This window comes from Salvelinus alpinus, chromosome 9, assembly GCF_045679555.1.
Source record: "Salvelinus alpinus chromosome 9, SLU_Salpinus.1, whole genome shotgun sequence".
Taxonomy (NCBI): domain Eukaryota; kingdom Metazoa; phylum Chordata; class Actinopteri; order Salmoniformes; family Salmonidae; genus Salvelinus; species Salvelinus alpinus.
Genome location: NC_092094.1, coordinates 65814485 through 65832580, shown reverse-complemented (window position 1 = coordinate 65832580; position 18096 = coordinate 65814485). Strand labels below are relative to the sequence as shown.

General features: G+C 43.7%; 1 protein-coding gene across 6 annotated transcripts in view; it reads right to left on the bottom strand.

Annotated features, from left to right (window-relative positions):
• LOC139530483 (G protein-coupled receptor 137Ba-like) overlaps positions 1–18096 on the bottom strand; it is a 75825-nt gene that overhangs the window by 15513 nt on the left and 42216 nt on the right. For 3 of the 6 annotated variants that reach the window (XR_011666042.1, XM_071326954.1, XM_071326958.1), the window contains exons 4-5: positions 9936–10085; positions 3514–3639 (exon numbers count right to left, since the gene is read on the bottom strand). Coding sequence is in view for 5 of the 6 variants with exons in the window: in XM_071326954.1 (XP_071183055.1) it covers positions 3514–3639; positions 9936–10085 (276 nt within the window). In the remaining variant the exon portion in view is untranslated. Of the gene's footprint in view, positions 1–782; positions 2621–3513; positions 3640–9935; positions 10086–18096 lie in introns of those variants that run through there. The other 3 variants (XM_071326956.1, XM_071326957.1, XM_071326955.1) reach the window with 3 other exon arrangements.

Below are 18096 nucleotides of genomic sequence, written 5' to 3'. Positions count from 1 at the left end.
TTCCTCCCGGGGAAGGACTGCCCGTTCCATGATCTCGCCATCACGGTTGACAACTCCATTGTGTCCTCCTCCCAGAGTGCTAAGAACCTTGGCGTGATCCTGGACAACACCCTGTCGTTCTCAACTAACATCAAGGCGGTGACCCGTTCCTGTAGGTTCATGCTCTACAACATTCGCAGAGTACGACCCTGCCTCACGCAGGAAGCGGCGCAGGTCCTAATCCAGGCACTTGTCATCTCCCGTCTGGATTACTGCAACTCGCTGTTGGCTGGGCTCCCTGCCTGTGCCATTAAACCCCTACAACTCATCCAGAACGCCGCAGCCCGTCTGGTGTTCAACTTTCCCAAGTTCTCTCACGTCACCCCGCTCCTCCGCTCTCTCCACTGGCTTCCAGTTGAAGCTCGCATCCGCTACAAGACCATGGTGCTTGCCTACGGAGCTGTGAGGGGAACGGCACCCCCGTACCTTCAGGCTCTGATCAGGCCCTACACCCAAACAAGGGCACTGCGTTCATCCACCTCTGGCCTGCTCGCCTCCCTACCTCTGAGGAAGTACAGTTCCCGCTCAGCCCAGTCAAAACTGTTCGCTGCTCTGGCACCCCAATGGTGGAACAAACTCCCTCACGACGCCAGGTCAGCGGAGTCAATCACCACCTTCCGGAGACACCTGAAACCCCACCTCTTTAAGGAATACCTAGGATAGGATAAAGTAATCCTTCTAACCCCCCCCCCCCTTAAAAGAGTTAGATGCACTATTGTAAAGTGGTTGTTCCACTGGATATCATAAGGTGAATGCACCAATTTGTAAGTCGCTCTGGATAAGAGCGTCTGCTAAATGACTTAAATGTAAATGTAAATGTAAATGTAAATGTAATGTAAATGATAGCACCATAGTAAACAAAGAGAGAGAAGCATATTTCAGCACTGCAGGCGCGACAAAACACTGAAATAAAAAAATAATTCATGCCTTACCTTTGACGAGCTTCTGTTGTTGGCACTCCAATATGTCCCATAAACATCACAAATGGTCCTTTTGTTTGATTCATTCCGTCGATATATATCCAAAATCTCCTTTATTTGGCGCGTTTGATCCAGAAAAACACAGGTTCCAACTTGTGCAACGTGACTACAAAATATCTCAAAAGTTACCTGTAAACTTTGCCAAAACATTTCAAACTACTTTTGTAATACAACTTTAGGTATTTTTTAACGTAAATAATCGATAAAATTGAAGACGGGATGATCTGTGTTCAATACAGGATTAAAACAAACTGTAGCTAGCTTTCTGGTCACGCGCCTCTATCTAACAGTACACTTCAAGTTACCCTCGTTCTGGATGGCCGTACTTCTTCATTACACAAAGGAAAAAACCTTAACCAATTTCTAAAGACTGTTGACATCCAGTGGAAGCGGTAGGAACTGCAAGAAGGTCAATTAGAAATCTGGATTCCAATGAAAACCCATTGAAAAGAGAGTGACCTCAAAAAAACAATCTGAATGGTTTGTCCTCGGGGTTTCGCCTGCTAAATAAGTTATGTTATACTCACAGACATGATTCAAACAGTTTTAGAAACTTCAGAGTGTTTTCCATCCAAATCTACTAATAATATGCATATCTTATCTTCTGGGGATGAGTAGCTGGCAGTTGAATTTGGGTATGCTTTTCATCCAAACGTGAAAATGCTGCCCCCTATCCTAGAGAAGTTAAAATGTAATGACTATTATCACACAAGTGATAAGAGGATGGAATGTGATGGACATTTTTATGATTGTGCTTTTCTAATAACCAATTTCTGTTCATGCAAGTGACTGATTGAACACCTGGAAGAAATCCTCACTGTAGTATCTGCAATTTGGCAGTACGCCCAGACCCTTATTTTGAGAACAATATCTCAGTTTCAAGGTCTCAGCTTAGAGAGAAGAAGCCTCTTAAAGGTATTGGTCTGTCAAATGCATGAACCAGTATTGGTCAGTCACATGAACGATAGCAAAAGTTATGAACAAAGAATAAGCTAAATCATGCAAATATTACTTTCTGTGTAAGTATATAAGAGAACTAACGGGACTGCCCCATGAGAGCTCCTGATCGACATGTGTACATATGGTGCATTGAGTTGGTGGCAATAAACAATGATTTAAGATTTCCATGACAATCCCTTTAAATAAATTACATCTTAAACTTCACCAGGAAGCAATTTGATGGGACAGGATGAGATAGTAGTCTAACATAGAGTAGTCCGGTGTCATGGTGTTCTGTCTTAAAGATCCTCAAGGCCTCTGCTGTTTTGGTCATGTTAGGCCTTGGTCATTTACAGGCTTTGTACTGGCTGTACCCCTCCAATGTCCTTTTCCTGATCACTGTATGTCTTTCTCCTAAAATAATGGAAATTAAAAGAGGACATTCTGACAATATTTTTGTATGATTAGCCTATATGTAGTTTGCTAGGATTTGAGTCGGCCCAGTCAATATTACCATATTTACTGTATAGGAAAATCACTGACACAGGTCAGGAGACTTACCTATTCTTACAGGTCTAGTATTTTTCTTGGCCTTTCTGGATGGCTGGTGCCATCTCTGCTCCTGGGAATGGCAGCTTGGGGGTGCTGTGTTGATGTCGGTGCTAATTGTATCCAGAAGATCAAACAGAAGTCTAGCCACATGATTGCATTTCTCACCTGGTCCTGTATTATGGACGACCAGTCCAGTTTGGTCGTTTTTTTCTTTAAACGAGGCAAGGACTTTGCCCTGACATGAGTAGCATCCTGCACCTTGTTGAGTTCCACCTCACTCACATGGCCTGACCTAAATACATTGTACCCTTCCTGAGAGGCTTCTCCGCCACAGGTAAAAACACTAACTCCTTCCTCCCTGATTTCTATTGTTCTCTTTGTGAGGAAGTCCACTATTGAGCTGTAGGAGAATTCATCTGGGATGTTCAACGTATTATCCCACCAATTCCCTGCCTTTGGAGGGGGTATATTGTCCTCACTCGGAAATACCAGATACAGAAGACTTAGCTAGGCTATTTGCTATGGCTTGTGCTTAAGTCAATAACATTGGACCTGGATATAACACATAATTACATCATGTTCAATTTGCTAAATTGTGTTGGACAAATGGTAGGTGAGAAGTGAGAAGATAACCGTTCATTGGTAATGTTAGCTGGCAAGCTGGCAACGGTGAACTCAGCTAGTGAACGTTAGCTAGCTACGCTACCAGTATAATCAACTAGCTAACCTTGGTACTAAACGTTTAATAGACTTGGATTTCGATGACAAAATCCCTCTACATTGCAACGTATGAGACACTTGTCATCATTATCTTCTATAACTGGTGTTGTAAGGGTGGCTCCCTTCAAGTCTTTTTCTCAAAGTCAGCGCAGACATGTCAGCTACCTATTGAATTGCACTGTTTCACCTGTTGAATTTGATGGAATTTACTCCCCTGTCGATCCCAGAGTGCAATGCGCTGTTTACATTGGGATGTAAAAGTGAAATAAGGCTATTGTCTTACTAGGTTCTGATTGGGCCTCTGTACCCTGAAGAAGACCACGACCAGACTGGTGGGCAGCAGCTCCCAGAAAAAGAGGACGATCCCAAAGATGATGTAGGCCTCTCCCCTGATCTTCTCTACATCTGCCTAGAAGGACAACACACATCGATCCAGCATTCAGAGAAACGAAACAGACACACACACACACCAACCAGAAAGATTAAAGACACACAGACAACACAACCCGAAAGAGGCAGATGGGGGACAACAAGACAGCGACACTGACAGAGATTGACAGCATGTATATAGAGGGATTTCCATGATAACAGGAGATTTACACAGACACAATGATGAGAGTGATTAGAGCATGGATAAAGACATGCAGACAAGTACGCCGACTGAGAACCAAATATACCTTAAGATTATCCCTCAGATAATCACAAATACACACATTGACGCAATGTTGTATACTACAGCCTACTACTTGTAATTATCTGATAAATTCAATCGAACCAAGATGGATAGATTAGATAGGAGACAGAGAAACAGAAACAAAGACACATGAGTGTGTGTGCTTATGTGTGTCAGACAGACCCCCCCCCCCCCCCCCCCCAGATGGCCTATGGGAAAAAGGGAAACCTCCAGTACAGGGCCGTCTATTTCAGGGGTTGAGCTCAGATCTAGGTCACTAGCACCAGGCAGCCCTTGGCTGTGCTCCCCCTCCTTGCCTTGCCTGACTGAGTTATTTATAGACAAACAAAGACCTTTCCCCCGCAGAGTCCATATCCTCCCAAATCCCCTCAAATGGATTGTTGCTGCATCAGCCACAGAGCTCTCAGCCACTCAGCAAACAGAACTGGATAGAATGGCTCTGTCATCAAAGCATTCTGGACTGAGTGAAATCAAGCCAAGTGTCAATTTAGAAGGGAAACTCTGGAGAACAGTTGTAAAAATGGGATATACAGTGGGGAGAACAAGTATTTGATACACTGCCGATTTTGCAGGTTTTACTACTTACAAAGCATGTAGAGGTCTGTAATTTTTATCATAGGTACACTTCAACTGTGAGAGACGGAATCTAAAACAAAAATCCAGAAAATCACATTGTATGATTTTTAAGTAATTAATTTGCATTTTATTGCATGACATAAGTATTTGATACATCAGAAAAGCAGAACTTCATATTTGGTACAGAAACCTTGGTTTGCAATTACAGAGATCATACGTTTCCTGTAGTTCTTGACCAGGTTTGCACACACTGCAGCAGGGTTTTTTGGCCCACTCCTCCATACAGACCTTCTCCAGATCCTTTAGGTTTCGGGGCTGTCGCTGGGCAATATGGACTTTCAGCTCCCTCCAAAGATTTTCTATTGGGTTCAGGTCTGGAGACTAGCTAGGCCACTCCAGGACCTTGAGATGCTTCTTACGGAGCCACTGCTTAGTTGCCCTGGCTGTATGTTTCGGGTCGTTGTCATGCTGGAAGACCCAGTCACGACCCATCTTCAATCCTCTTACTGAGGGAAGGAGGTTGTTGGCCAAGATCTCGCGATACATGGCCCCATCCATCCTCCCCTCAATACGGTGCAGTCGTCCTGTCCCCTTTGCAGAAAAGCATCCCCAGAGAATGATGTTTCTACCTCCATGCTTCACGGTTGGGATGGTGTTCTTGGGGTTGTACTCATCCTTCTTCTTCCTCCAAACAGGGCGAGTGGAGTTTAGACCAAAAAGCTCTATTTTTGTCTCATCAGACCACATGATCTTCTCCCATTCCTCCTCTGGATCATCCAGATGGTCATTGGCAAACTTCAGACGGGCCTGGACATGCGCTGGCTTGAGCAGGGGGACCTTGCATGCGCTGCAGGATTTTAATCCATGACGGCGTAGTGTGTTACTAATGGTTTTCTTTGAGACTGTGGTCCCAGCTCTCTTCAGGTCATTGACCAGGTCCTGCCGTGTAGTTCTGGGCTGATCCCTCACCTTCCTCATGATCATTGATGCCCCACGAGGTGAGATCTTGCATGGAGCCCCAGACCGAGGGTGATTGACTGTCATCTTCAACTTCTTCCATTTTCTAATAATTGCGCCAACAGTTGTTGCCTTCTCACCAAGCTGCTTGCCTATTGTCCTGTAGCCCATCCCAGCCTTGTGCAGGTCTACAATTTTACCCCTGATGTCCTTACACAGCTCTCTGGTCTTGGCCATTGTGGAGAGGTTGGAGTCTGTTTGATTGAGTGTGTGGACAGGTGTCTTTTATACAGGTAACGAGTTCAAACAGGTGCAGTTAATACAGGTAATGAGTGGAGAACAGGAGGGCTTCTTAAAGAAAAACTAACAGGTCTGTGAGAGCCGGAATTCTTACTGGTTGGTAGGTGATCAAATACTTATGTCATGCAATAAAATGCAAATTAATTACTTAAAAATCATACAATGTGATTTTCTGGATTTTTGTTTTAGATTCCGTCTCTCACAGTTGAAGTGTACCTATGATACAAATTACAGACCTCTACATGCTTTGTAAGTAGGAAAACCTGCAAAATCAGCAGTGTATCAAATACTTGTTCTCCCCACTGTATGTACAGATTCACACAAAGGGACCCATATACACATACTGTACATACAGTGCCCTCAGAAAGTCTTCACACCCCTTGACTTTTTCCACACTTTGTTGTGTTACAGCCTGAATTTAGAATGGATTAAATTGAGATTGTGTCACTGCCTACACACAATACCGCATAATGTCAAAAGTGGAATTATGTTCTTAGAAATGTTTTAAAAAGGTGCTTAACCTTTTGTCAATAGGGGGAGCTGTTAGCATTATTTTTTTTTTTACATTTCCAAATTAAACTGCCTCGTACTCAATTCTTGATCGTACAATATGCATATTATTGTTATTATTGGATAGAAAACAGTCTATAGTTTCTATAGGAGTTGAAATTTTGTCTCTGAGTGGTACAGAACAATTTCTACAGCACTTTTCATGACAGGGTTCAGATTTCAGAAATTTTTACCTCTGATCTGGGGTCTGTTTATAAGGCCACAGTGAATGCTATGAAGAAACCGACACTACCTACGTCTTCCTCTGGGTGTCTGTACGTCATCACGTTTTCAATGAAGTCTATGGGACGTTCACAGCCATTATAAATGACAAAAATGTACAGAGACCCCTCTTTCTCAACGTGCGCCTCAAGCGTGAAGGCCATCGGACCTGCCTCGTTCCAAATCGTTTTCTAACCAGCAGTATTTCTCCGGTCATGTTTTCAGTCGTTATAGTTGTTAAAAACATCATAATGTAGTGAATTTTAACCGTTTTATATCAATTTATATCCGTTTAGTGCGATTTTGAGGAATTTCTTTGTCGTGCACTCTGAAAGTTTGGACACGCTTTAGGGTGTCGGTCGTTGGTGATGGACATTTCGAAGGACAGAGGACATCTATCGACCAAAAGACGTTTATAACATAGAAAGGATACATTGCCCAAGAATATGATGGAAGATCAGCTCAAAGTAAGCAATATTTAATATGATAAACCGTGTTTCTGTCGAAATATTTTAAACGCATACATCGCCATTTTGTTTGGTATAGCTTCACTTGGCCAACCCTGTATTGAAAAGTAAGGATAATTTTAAAAATGTAAATCAGCGGTTGCATTAAGAACTAATTTGTCTTTCGATTCCTGTCAACCCTGTATTTTTTAGTCAAGTATATGATTAGCTTTTAATTAAACTAGATCACTCTGATAGATGACGTCAGACATATTGAGGCTTGATTTCCTAGTATTTTCATTGTGTAACCACGGTTTTGTATGGCTAAATATGCACCTTTTCGAACAAACTGTATATGTATGTTGTAAAATGATGTTACAGGAGTGTCATCGGAAGAATTCTGAGAAGGTTAGTGAAAAAATTAATATCTTTTGGCGGTGATTACGTTATAGCGCTCTTTGCCTGGAATCGATGCTCTGGTAACGTTTTCACATGTGGTATGCTAACTTATCGATTTATTGTGTTTTCGCTGTAAAACGCTTAGAAAATCTGAAATATTGTCTGGAATCACAAGATCTGGGTCTTTCCATTGCTATGCTTTGTCTATTCTTATGAAATGTTTTATGATGAGTAAATTGGTCATACACGTTGCTCTATCTAGTAATTCTAGTGGATTTGTGATGGTCGGTGCAATTGTAAACTGTGATTTCTACCTGAAATATGCACTTTTTTCTAACAAAAACTATCCTATACCATGAATATGTTATCAGACTGTCATCTGATGGTTTTTTTTATAGGTTATTGGCTATCAATATCTTAGTTGAGCCGAATTGGTGATAGCACCTGAAGGAGTAAGAAACTGATGGAGTTAGAATAGTGGTGTATTTTGCTAACGTGTTTAGCTAATAGATTTACATATTTTGTCTTCCCTGTAAAACATTTTAAAAATCTGAAATGGTGGCTTTATTCACAAGATCTGTATCTTTCATCTGGTGTCTTGGACTTGTGATTTAATGATATTTAGATGCTACTATCTACTTCTGAAGCTATGCTATCTATGCTAATCAGTGTGTGGGGGGTGGGGGGTGCTCCCGGATCCGGGTTTCTGAGGCTGTAAAAGTTAACAAGTCACATAATAAGTTGCAGGGACTCACTCTGTGTGCAATAATAGTGCTTAACATGATTTTTGAATTACTACCTCATCTCTGTACCCCACACATACAGATAATTGCAAGGTCCCTCAGCTGAGCAGTGCATCTCAAACACAGATTCAACCACAAAGACCAGAGAGGTTTTCCAATGCCTCGCAAAGAATGGCACCTATTGGTAGATGGGTAAATAAAAGAATACAGTGAATATCCCTTTGAGCATGGTAAAGTTATTAATTTCACTTTGGTTAGTGTATCAATACACCCAGTCACTACAAAGATACAGGCGTCCTTCGTAACTCAGTTGCCGGAGACAAAGGAAACCACTCAGGGATTTCATCATGAGGCCAACGGTGACATTAAAATAGTTCGAGTTTAATGGCTGTGATAGGAGAAAACTGAGGATGGATCAACAACATGGTAGTTACTCCACAATACTAACCTAAATGACAGATTGAAAAGAAGGAAGCATGTACAGAATAAAAATATTCCAAAACATGCATCCTGTTTGCAATAAGGCACTAAAGTAAAACTGCAAAACATTTGGCAAAGAAATTAACTTTATGTTCTGAACACAAAGTGTTATGTTTGGGGCAAATCCAACACAACACATCACTGAGTACCACTCTTCATATTTTCAAGCATGGTGGTGGCTACATCATGTTATGGGTATGCTTGTCATTGTCAAGGACTAGGGAGTATTTTAGGATAAAAATAAATGGAATAGAGCTAAGCACAACAGGCAAAATCCTAGAAGAAACGCTGGTTCAGTCTGCTTTCCAACAGACACCGAGAAGCAAATTCAACTTTCAGCAGGACAGGCCAAATATACACTGGAGTTGCTTGCCAAGATGACACCGAATGTTCCTAAGTGGCTTAGTTACGTTTTTGACTTAAATCAGCTTGAAAATTTATGGCAAGACTTGAAAATGACTGTCTAGTCATGATCCACAACCAACTTGACAGAGCTAGACAAATTTAAAAAAAAGAATAATGTGCAAATATAGTACAAATCCAGCTGTTCAAAGTTCTTAGACACTTACCCAGAAAGACTCACTGCTAAAGGTGCTAGGTGTGAATACGTATTTAATTTTCAATAAATTGTGCCAACATTTCTAAAAACATGTTGTTTTCACTTTGTCATTATGGGGTATTCTGTGTAGATGGGTGAGAAATCTATTTAATCCAATTTGAATTCAGGCTTAAACAACAAAATGTGGAGAGGTATAAATACTTTTTGAGTCATAAGTGTTCACAGTGTTCACAGACACAAAACACACACACGCAGACAAACACACACAGAGCCATGTAAAGCCAGACACATTATATAAGCATGAACACACAGACGAGCACACATATGCACATTGCACACACATGGACTCTTAAATTGGGCATACACGTGTGCACAGTTGAGAAACAGCAAAAAACCAAACACACATGGAGATGTGTGTGAAAAATCAACCATGCACCTATGAAGAATGGATGTGACTGCCGATTAGTTACAGATATAGCCTAATCGCACACACACAGACTGTTTGCAGACTAATCAGCCCTATAATAGATGATTAATTATGTCAGACAGCAGTTGCATTTGTGTCTGTATGCGTGTTTGGCTGGCAGCACAGCACTGTGAGCTTTGGATATCTAGGACAGCAAGGTTCAATGACAGTTTAACAGGCCTCACACACACACACACACACACACACCCCTAGTTCTGTCACAGTGACTTAACAGTAACTATCTTCATCATCATCACCCTTTTATGTGTATGTGTGTCTGCGTGCATGCTTGTGAGGGTGCGTGGTTATCCTACCTGGTCAGAGACGTTGTACCAGCTGTAGTTGAAGGGGCTGGGCCGGTCCTCTGGAGAAAGAGCCACCACCACCAGGTTATAGCAGGCCCTGGACATGTACAGCAGGATGACTGCAGCACCGATGGCTGTAGCCTGGCACACTGACGTACCCTACAGGGAGAGGTAGGAAGGAGGGAAAGGGGAGAAAGCGAGAGAAGTATAGTGAGTATTGTTCATGTACTGTATGTTACCCCTCTAGAGCATAGGTACAGTTCCTTCAGAAAGTATTCCTACCCCTTGACATATTCCAAAAGTTGTGTTACAGCCTGAATTCAAAATTGACTATTACTATTGTTTTTTTTACCAATCTACATACAATACCCCATAATGACAAAGTGAAAACATGTTTTAGGAAATGTTTGCAAGTTTTTTGAAAATTAAATACAGACATATCTAATTTACATAAGTATTTACACCTGAGTCAATACATTACAGCTGTGAGTCTTTCTGGGTGTCTCTAAGATTTTTGCACACCTGGATTGTACAATATTTGCACATTATGCTTAACATAATTATTCAAGCTCTGTCCAGTTGGTTGTTGATCATTGCTAGACAGCCATTTTCAAGGTTTGCCATAGATTTCCAAGCTGATTTAAGTCAAACCTGTAACTAGGCCACTCAGGAATATTAAATGTCGTCTTGGTAAGCAACTCCAGTGTATATTCAGCTTTGTGTGTCAGGTTATTATCTTTCTGAAAAGTGACTTTGTCTACCAGGGTCTGTTGGAAAGCAGTCTGACCTAAGTTTTCCTCTAGGATTTTGCCTGTGCTTAGCTCTATTCCATTTCTTTTTATTAAAACAACTAACTAGTCCTTGCCGATGACAAGCATACCCATAACATGATGCAGCCACCACCATGCTTGAACATATGAAGAGTGGTACTCAGTGATGTGTTGCGTTTGCCCCAAACATAATGCTTTGTATTCAAGACTAAGTTCATTTCTTTGCCACATTTTTGGCAGTTTTACTTTACTGCCTTAATGCAAACAGGATGCATATTTTGGAATATTTTTATTCTGTACAGGCTTCCATCTTTTCATTCTGTCATATAGGTTAGTATTGAGGAGTAACTACAATGTTGTTGATCAATTCTCAGTTTTCTCCAATCACAGCCATTGAACTCTGTAACTGTTTTAAAGTCACCAATCGCCTTGTAGCGGTATTAATTAGAGAAAGGTAAAGAAGATTTTGTTCGGGCGCCAGGCAGGTATTAACCTTGCCGAAAGGAAAATAGTAGAACAGCGAGAGTACCACTACCAGACCCACACACATCAACAGAAGAGACTGCCTAGAGTGTAGCCTGTTGACCAGATAGCCAGCGGATAGAAAAAAGAATACACACCTATAGATCCCACATCACATCACAGTCCTTCCACAATTCTTGGTAACCCCACCAAGCATACCTCATATAACAATAACGGCAGAGCAAATAAACAGCAACTTCATACAATAACGAATGAAACCAGTCATCACACAGAGGATTTGCAAGAGTTTGTATTCTCTTCCAGGGAAGGAGTGCAGAGGGTATGAATGTGTGGTGTTCATATACACACTAGTCCAGCTCCAATGAAACTTCAATGCATTTATGAAAATAGAGTCGGTTGCAGTGTAAAGCACTGGACCATAGCGGGAAGAGAAAGAGAGAAAGGTAACAAGAGAGGTCTTAGCTGTGGTCTTGAGGTTGCAGGTGTACGGTCTGACTGTCCGAATGGAGTGTTGGGTTGTAGTTGAACGCTTCGCAACAATGTTGCTACTAATCCCTTTGATCCATAACCGTCGCGGTCCCACGCGGTCCCACAACCACGTCGTCGAGCGATCACACCGAGGATTGTTCCAAACACTGTACAACCACATACGCTGAAGATAAACAAACAAACTCTGCAGCATAACCCACAACCAAAACTGTCGCCCCAATCAATAGCTCCTTCCCAATAGAGCTTAACGAGCTCTTTTATCTCCTCCTTCCTACTGCTCATGCGCTCTTAAAGTGGCAGCGCACTTAAGTGCAGGATTTCGCCACACTCCTCCCCCCATGAAAAAACAAAGCCTGTAGAAACAGAGAGGATGCAGGCTTTGACAAGTTAATGTTCCTGCTATCCAAAACCAGGGAAGTCTTCATCATCAGAGTCCTCCACGAAGAGTTCCTGCAGGTGTTGCTTTTGCCTGCGATCCAGCTCTTCTGCCGTAGGGTAGCAAGGTCAACAACATGCACCGTCCTGACATCTTCCCCAGTGTCCTCCAAACAGACCAAGTAGTTCACTGGTCCCAACTGCTGCACTACACGGTATGGGCCTTTCCATCTCGAAGCTAGCTTGGCAGTGAACTTCTTAGATGCCTTCGACAGATGATGGGAACGTACCCAGACACGAGACTGGGGTGGGAAACACACGTCTCGTCTATGTTTATGATAGTTTCTCAGCTGTCGTTGTTTGGCTTTGGTTTTGCTGGCCTCCACTCTGGCTAGCAAGGTGTGGTGGTGCTGTACGGCATCAAACGCTGGGCAGTCAGGTGAAACATTAGAACTTTGCAAGACTCTGTCCATCGGACCTTTTAGTGGTCTTCCCAGGTGGAGTTCAGCGGGAGTGACCCCAGAAGTCTCCTGCACGGCAGAGTTCAGTGCAAAGCGAAATTCAGGAAGATGTTGATCCCACCTTGTGTGCTGATCCCCCACGAATGAAGCAATCATCCCTTTCAGGGTACGGTTTACCCTCTCGGTCAGGTTGGTCTGAGGATGGTAGGCTGTGGTCAGCTTGGCAATTACACCCCAGTAGGTACAAAGCTCTTTGTATATTCCTGATATGAACTGCGGACCTCGGTCAGAGAGGATTTGGTCTGGAATTCCGAATCTGGTAAAGACCTCCCGTCGCAGAATTAGAGCAATGGCTGATGCAGTGGCTTTGCGGAGTGGAAACAACTCCACCCAGTGTGTGTAGTAGTCCACTACCACCAATAAAAATTCATTCCGGGTTCCCCGGCTGGGAGGAAAAGGTCCCATGAGGTCAATTCCCAACATTTCATTTGGATGGTTTACCACGGTCTGCTGCATTTTTCCAGCAGGTCTGCCAATGTCTGGTTTGTATTTCTGGCAGACTTCACACTGCTGTACAAACTTCCGGGTATCAACCCACATGCCTGGCCAGTAAACCACCTCTTGTAGTCTTCGATACGTCTTAACTCCAAGATGGCCACTCATGGTGTTAGCATGATAAGCTTGGATTATCTGGTCACTCAATGTAGAGGGAATGAAGACGCGATAATGGGAGCTGTGTATTCCCTCTCCTCTTGGAGTTTTTCGATACACTTTATCCTGAATTATGCTATACTTATCATTGAAACGACTCTGAGTCTTCTTCAGACAGACTCTTGTGGATCGCCATGATGGCAGCATCCTTCTGCTGGGCTCTCCATACACTCTCATCATCCAGAGGAAAGGAATCATCCAGACACTTAGCGGTAGTGTAAGTGCTGCACAAGGGAGGACAAACATTGGCAGTCTCTGTAATCCGAGAAAGGGCATCTGGTACAACGTTCAGTTTTCCTTTGCGATACTCAATGATGAAGTCAAACTTCTGCAGTCGGATAGACCAGCGAATAAGACGGCTGTTGGTCTTGCCTGATGCCAGAACCCACTGCAGAGCAGCGTGGTCTGTGACAACGGTGAAGATCTTCGCCTCCAAGTAGTAGCTCCATTTCTCCAAAGCCCAGACCACAGCGAGGCACTCCCTTTCAGTCGTTGAATAATTCCTCTCGGCTGAATTAAGGGTGCGACTTGCATAGGCAAGAACTTCTTCTGTTCCAAGTCCTGTTTGTTGAGCCAAGACGGCTCCAAGTCCTGTTTGACTTGCATCCGTGTACACAATGAAATGAGCATTCAAGTTAGGATGTCCAAGCACTGGAGGAGTAATGAGACTGTTTTTGAGTGTTTCAAATGCACTTTGGCATGCAGAGGTCCATTGGAATTTCACACCCTTCTTCTTAAGGTGGTTGAGGGGTTCGGCGACCTTTGAAAAGTCAGGCACAAACCTGTGGTACCATCCAGCCATACCCAGAAAACGCTGAACAGCCTTGAGGGATGTGGGAATGGGGAATTCCTGCACGGCTGCAACTTTGGCTGGATCTGCATGGATACCTTCAGCATTAACTACATGACCAAGGAACTTGAGTTCTAGCAAACAGAAACGACACTTCTTCAAGTTCAAGGTCAAACCTGCAGCCTTTAGTCTGTCGAAGACGGACTGTATGTCTTTCAGATGATCCGCGACAGAGGAAGAGTAGATTATGATGTCATCCAGATACACAAGACAATTTCTACCCCTTAGATCTCCCAGGACAGTCTCCATCAACCTTTGGAAGGTTGCTGGAGCATTCTTCATACCAAAAGGCATGACTTTGAAGGAGTACAAACCAGCAGGGGTGACAAAGGCAGTCTTGTCCTGACTAGCGGGATCCATTGCCACCTGCCAATAACCACTGTTAAGATCCAGATGACTAAAGATAGATGCTCCTGCCAGAGATTCCAGTATGTCATTTATGTTTGGTAGAGGGTAGGCATCGCTTTCTGTTATGGCATTCGGCTTCCTGTAGTCCACACAGAATCGATATCCACCATCTTTCTTAGGAATCAGGACAACCGGAGAAGCCCATCCGGAAAAAGACGGTTCCACAATTCCATTCTCCAACATGCTTTTGAGCAGTTCATTGAGGATTGCCAGTTTGGCGGGGGACAACCTGTAGGGACGCTGCTTAATAGGGACATCATGCCGGGTATAGAGTTTGTGTTTGAAGATGGTTGTACGGCCGAGTGTAAGAGTGCAGACCTCACTGTTCATCTCCAACATCTGGGAGAGCTTCCACCTTTCCTCATCCGACAGACATGCCTGTTCCACTGCTTATTTGATGTAGAAATCAGCATCAGGTTTGCTTTTGCTCTCGGATAGAAGGGGGGGTACGGCGGTAATCAGGGTGAAAGTTGGGTTCTCCGACTTCACTGGTGGAACATGTTTTTGTCTTTGTCTTTTTATATTTTCTCGGTCTCTGACTTGACCTTGTCCGGACTCTGCATAATGTAGCAGGCTCCAGCCTGAAATCAGTGCATTACCAGGTTGAAATGGATGAGGCTGGGAATAGTCAGAGTGCAGCCGATAGGAGGGTTCAGACATCGAGATGGTCAGTCCACTGAAGAACAGGAAGTCTAGACCAAGGACTACAGCAAATGCAAGGCTTGAATCTGCAAGAATAGCCACAGGAAGTTTAATAGTCTCATCATGCAGTTGTATTATTATACTAATCCAGCCCAAAGGGGTGGTAGGTTCTCCATTGGCCAAGTACAATGGTCCCTCCTCCCATGTTTGTAGCTCCTCATGAGGTAATGCCATGTTCTGCCACAGGGCCTCTTGCATCAGGGTGTAAGTTGCTCCTGTGTCAATTATGGCCTTCCCTCTCCAGTTCCTAACAGTCAGGGGCACCAATAGTTGTTGCGGAATAGTAATAAGACAGCTAGGGGTGATGTCTAAAGGCTTCATGGGCATTAAGGCTGACCCAATGGTATGCAAGCCACCACGTCTGTCTAGACTGTCGGTCTTCTGTCCTTTCTGACCTTTTCCGGAATCCTGACGCTGGACATGGAGCGGGCAAGAACCTGGAGGATGTTGGACTTTACACCTCCAACACATCACTGGACTTTTGTCTTGGCTCTTGGGTACAAATATCTGAGATGGTTTAGCCCCCAGAGAGCTATGGGTATACTGGGATGAGGGAACAGGGTTTTTAGTTTGAAGGTGGTGCTTCCAGTCCTTCTCAAACTGAGTCCCCAGACGCACCAGATCATCCACATTCTGCACACGTTCTCGAAGTTGACTAGCAAGGCGGGGAATCATGTTCTTGAGAATGAGTTTGACCATCTCCGGCTCAGTAATGTCAGCCTTCCATCTCCTACATAGAACTCGATAGAAGGCAAAGTCCCGTATTGGCTCTGCTTCACCCTGGACTCTGTTACGAACACGTTCCGCCAGTTCATCCCCATAGTCCTCTGAGAGGAAGGCTGAGAGGAATATTTTTTGAAACTCCTCCCAGGTTTTCACATGTTCACAGGCTATCTCCCACCAGTCTCTTGCTGTACCATGGAGAACACTGCGGAGGGTGGCAAGAACCTCCCAGTCAGTAAGGGGCCGGATAGAAAGAAAATCATTACACTTAGATAAGAAAAACAGTGGATTAACATCATCTTCTGGGCTGCCAAAAGTGGGGAAAAGTAGTTTGATAGGGAGGGAGCGCTCTAGAAGAGGCATGACAGTTTCAGCGGGAGTTCTGTTTAACAGTATCTTCATAGGGGGTTTTGTAGTGCTACCTGTTCCTATTCCGTTACTGACCAAGCCAGTGGCAGAGGTAAAATCTAAGGGAGGTACAGAAGATTTGTCCAGAAGTGAAAAGCCTTTCATTTCCTCCTGGTGCAGCTCTTCCATTTGAAGGTCTGTGGCCTTCTGTGCTTTATCCATCTCATTAACGGTGTCCTTTTTAGTTTGTTCAATCAACAATCGTAGTTCCCCTGTGAGAGAGTTCTTCATGTCCTCCATAACTTCCTTCAGATAAGAACACACTCCCTTCACAACAGAGGCTGACTCCTCTGCTCTCTGTTTTTGTTCCTCCTCAAGATAGATTAGGACTTGCTGATGGTTAGATTCCATTTGTGTTTTGAACTGGTGCAGTTGTCCCTGAATATCCTGTTTCAGAGAATCGTGTAAATATTTTTGTCTCTGAACAATTTGTTGTTGGTTTTCCTCCATTTGACAGGGAAGGTAATCCAACCTCAGCTGCACATCTGTCTGATGAGCCTCCACACATTCACTGAGTTTGCTAATGGCATTCTCCTGCATTGTCAAACTATGATTGGTGTGGGTCCATTGATGTTCCAGTCGTCCAGTGATCACAGAGACACCTCTCCCAGTCTCTCTGGGCAGGGTAAGAGGAAGAGGTTGAGGTGAGGGTAATGGTGGAGAGGTTATAGGCGAGCCAGAAACCTGGGGATTAGGGTCAGTGCTATCCAACTCCATTAGTTCATCGAATCCTTCCACAATGAAAGAATCTTGAACACGATTACCATTAGGTGTGTCCACATTGACACAGTATGGGGTTCCAACAAAAGACATGATTCAACCTTGTGTGGATGGTGTCATGGGTGTTTCTCTTCAAGTCCCTGTTCGGGCGCCACTTCTGTAGCGGTATTAATTAGAGAAAGGTAAAGAAGATTTTGTTCGGGCGCCAGGCAGGTATTAACCCTGCCGAAAGGAAAATAGTAGAACAGCGAGAGTACCACTACCAGACCCACACACATCAACAGAAGAGACTGCCTAGAGTGTAGCCTGTTGACCAGATAGCCAGCGGATAGAAAAAAGAATACACACCCTATAGATCCCACATCACATCACAGTCCTTCCACAATTCTTGGTAACCCCACCAAGCATACCTCATATAACAATAATGGCAGAGCAAATAAACAGCAACTTCATACAATAACGAATGAAACCAGTCATCACACAGAGGATTTGCAAGAGTTTGTATTCTCTTCCAGGGAAGGAGTGCAGAGGGTATGAATGTGTGGTGTTCATATACACACTAGTCCAACTCCAATGAAACTTCAATGCATTTATGAAAATAGAGTCGGTTGCAGTGTAAAGCACTGGACCATAGCGGGAAGAGAAAGAGAGAAAGGGAACAAGAGAGGTCTTAGCTGTGGTCTTGAGGTTGCAGGTGTACGGTCTGACTGTCCGAATGGAGTGTTGGGTTGTAGTTGAACGCTTCGCAACAATGTTGCTACTAATCCCTTTGATCCATAACCGTCGCGGTCCCACATGAGAACAACCACGTCGTCGAGCGATCACACCGAGGATTGTTCCAAACACTGTACAACCACATACGCTGAAGATAAACAAACAAACTCTGCAGCATAACACACAACCAAAACTGTCGCCCCAAACAATAGCTCCTTCCCAATAGAGCTTAACGAGCTCTTTTATCTCCTCCTTCCTACTGCTCATGCGCTCTTAAAGTGGCAGCGCACTTAAGTGCAGGATTTCGCCACAGCCTCATGGTGAAATCTCGGAGCTGTTTCCTTCCTCTCCGGCAA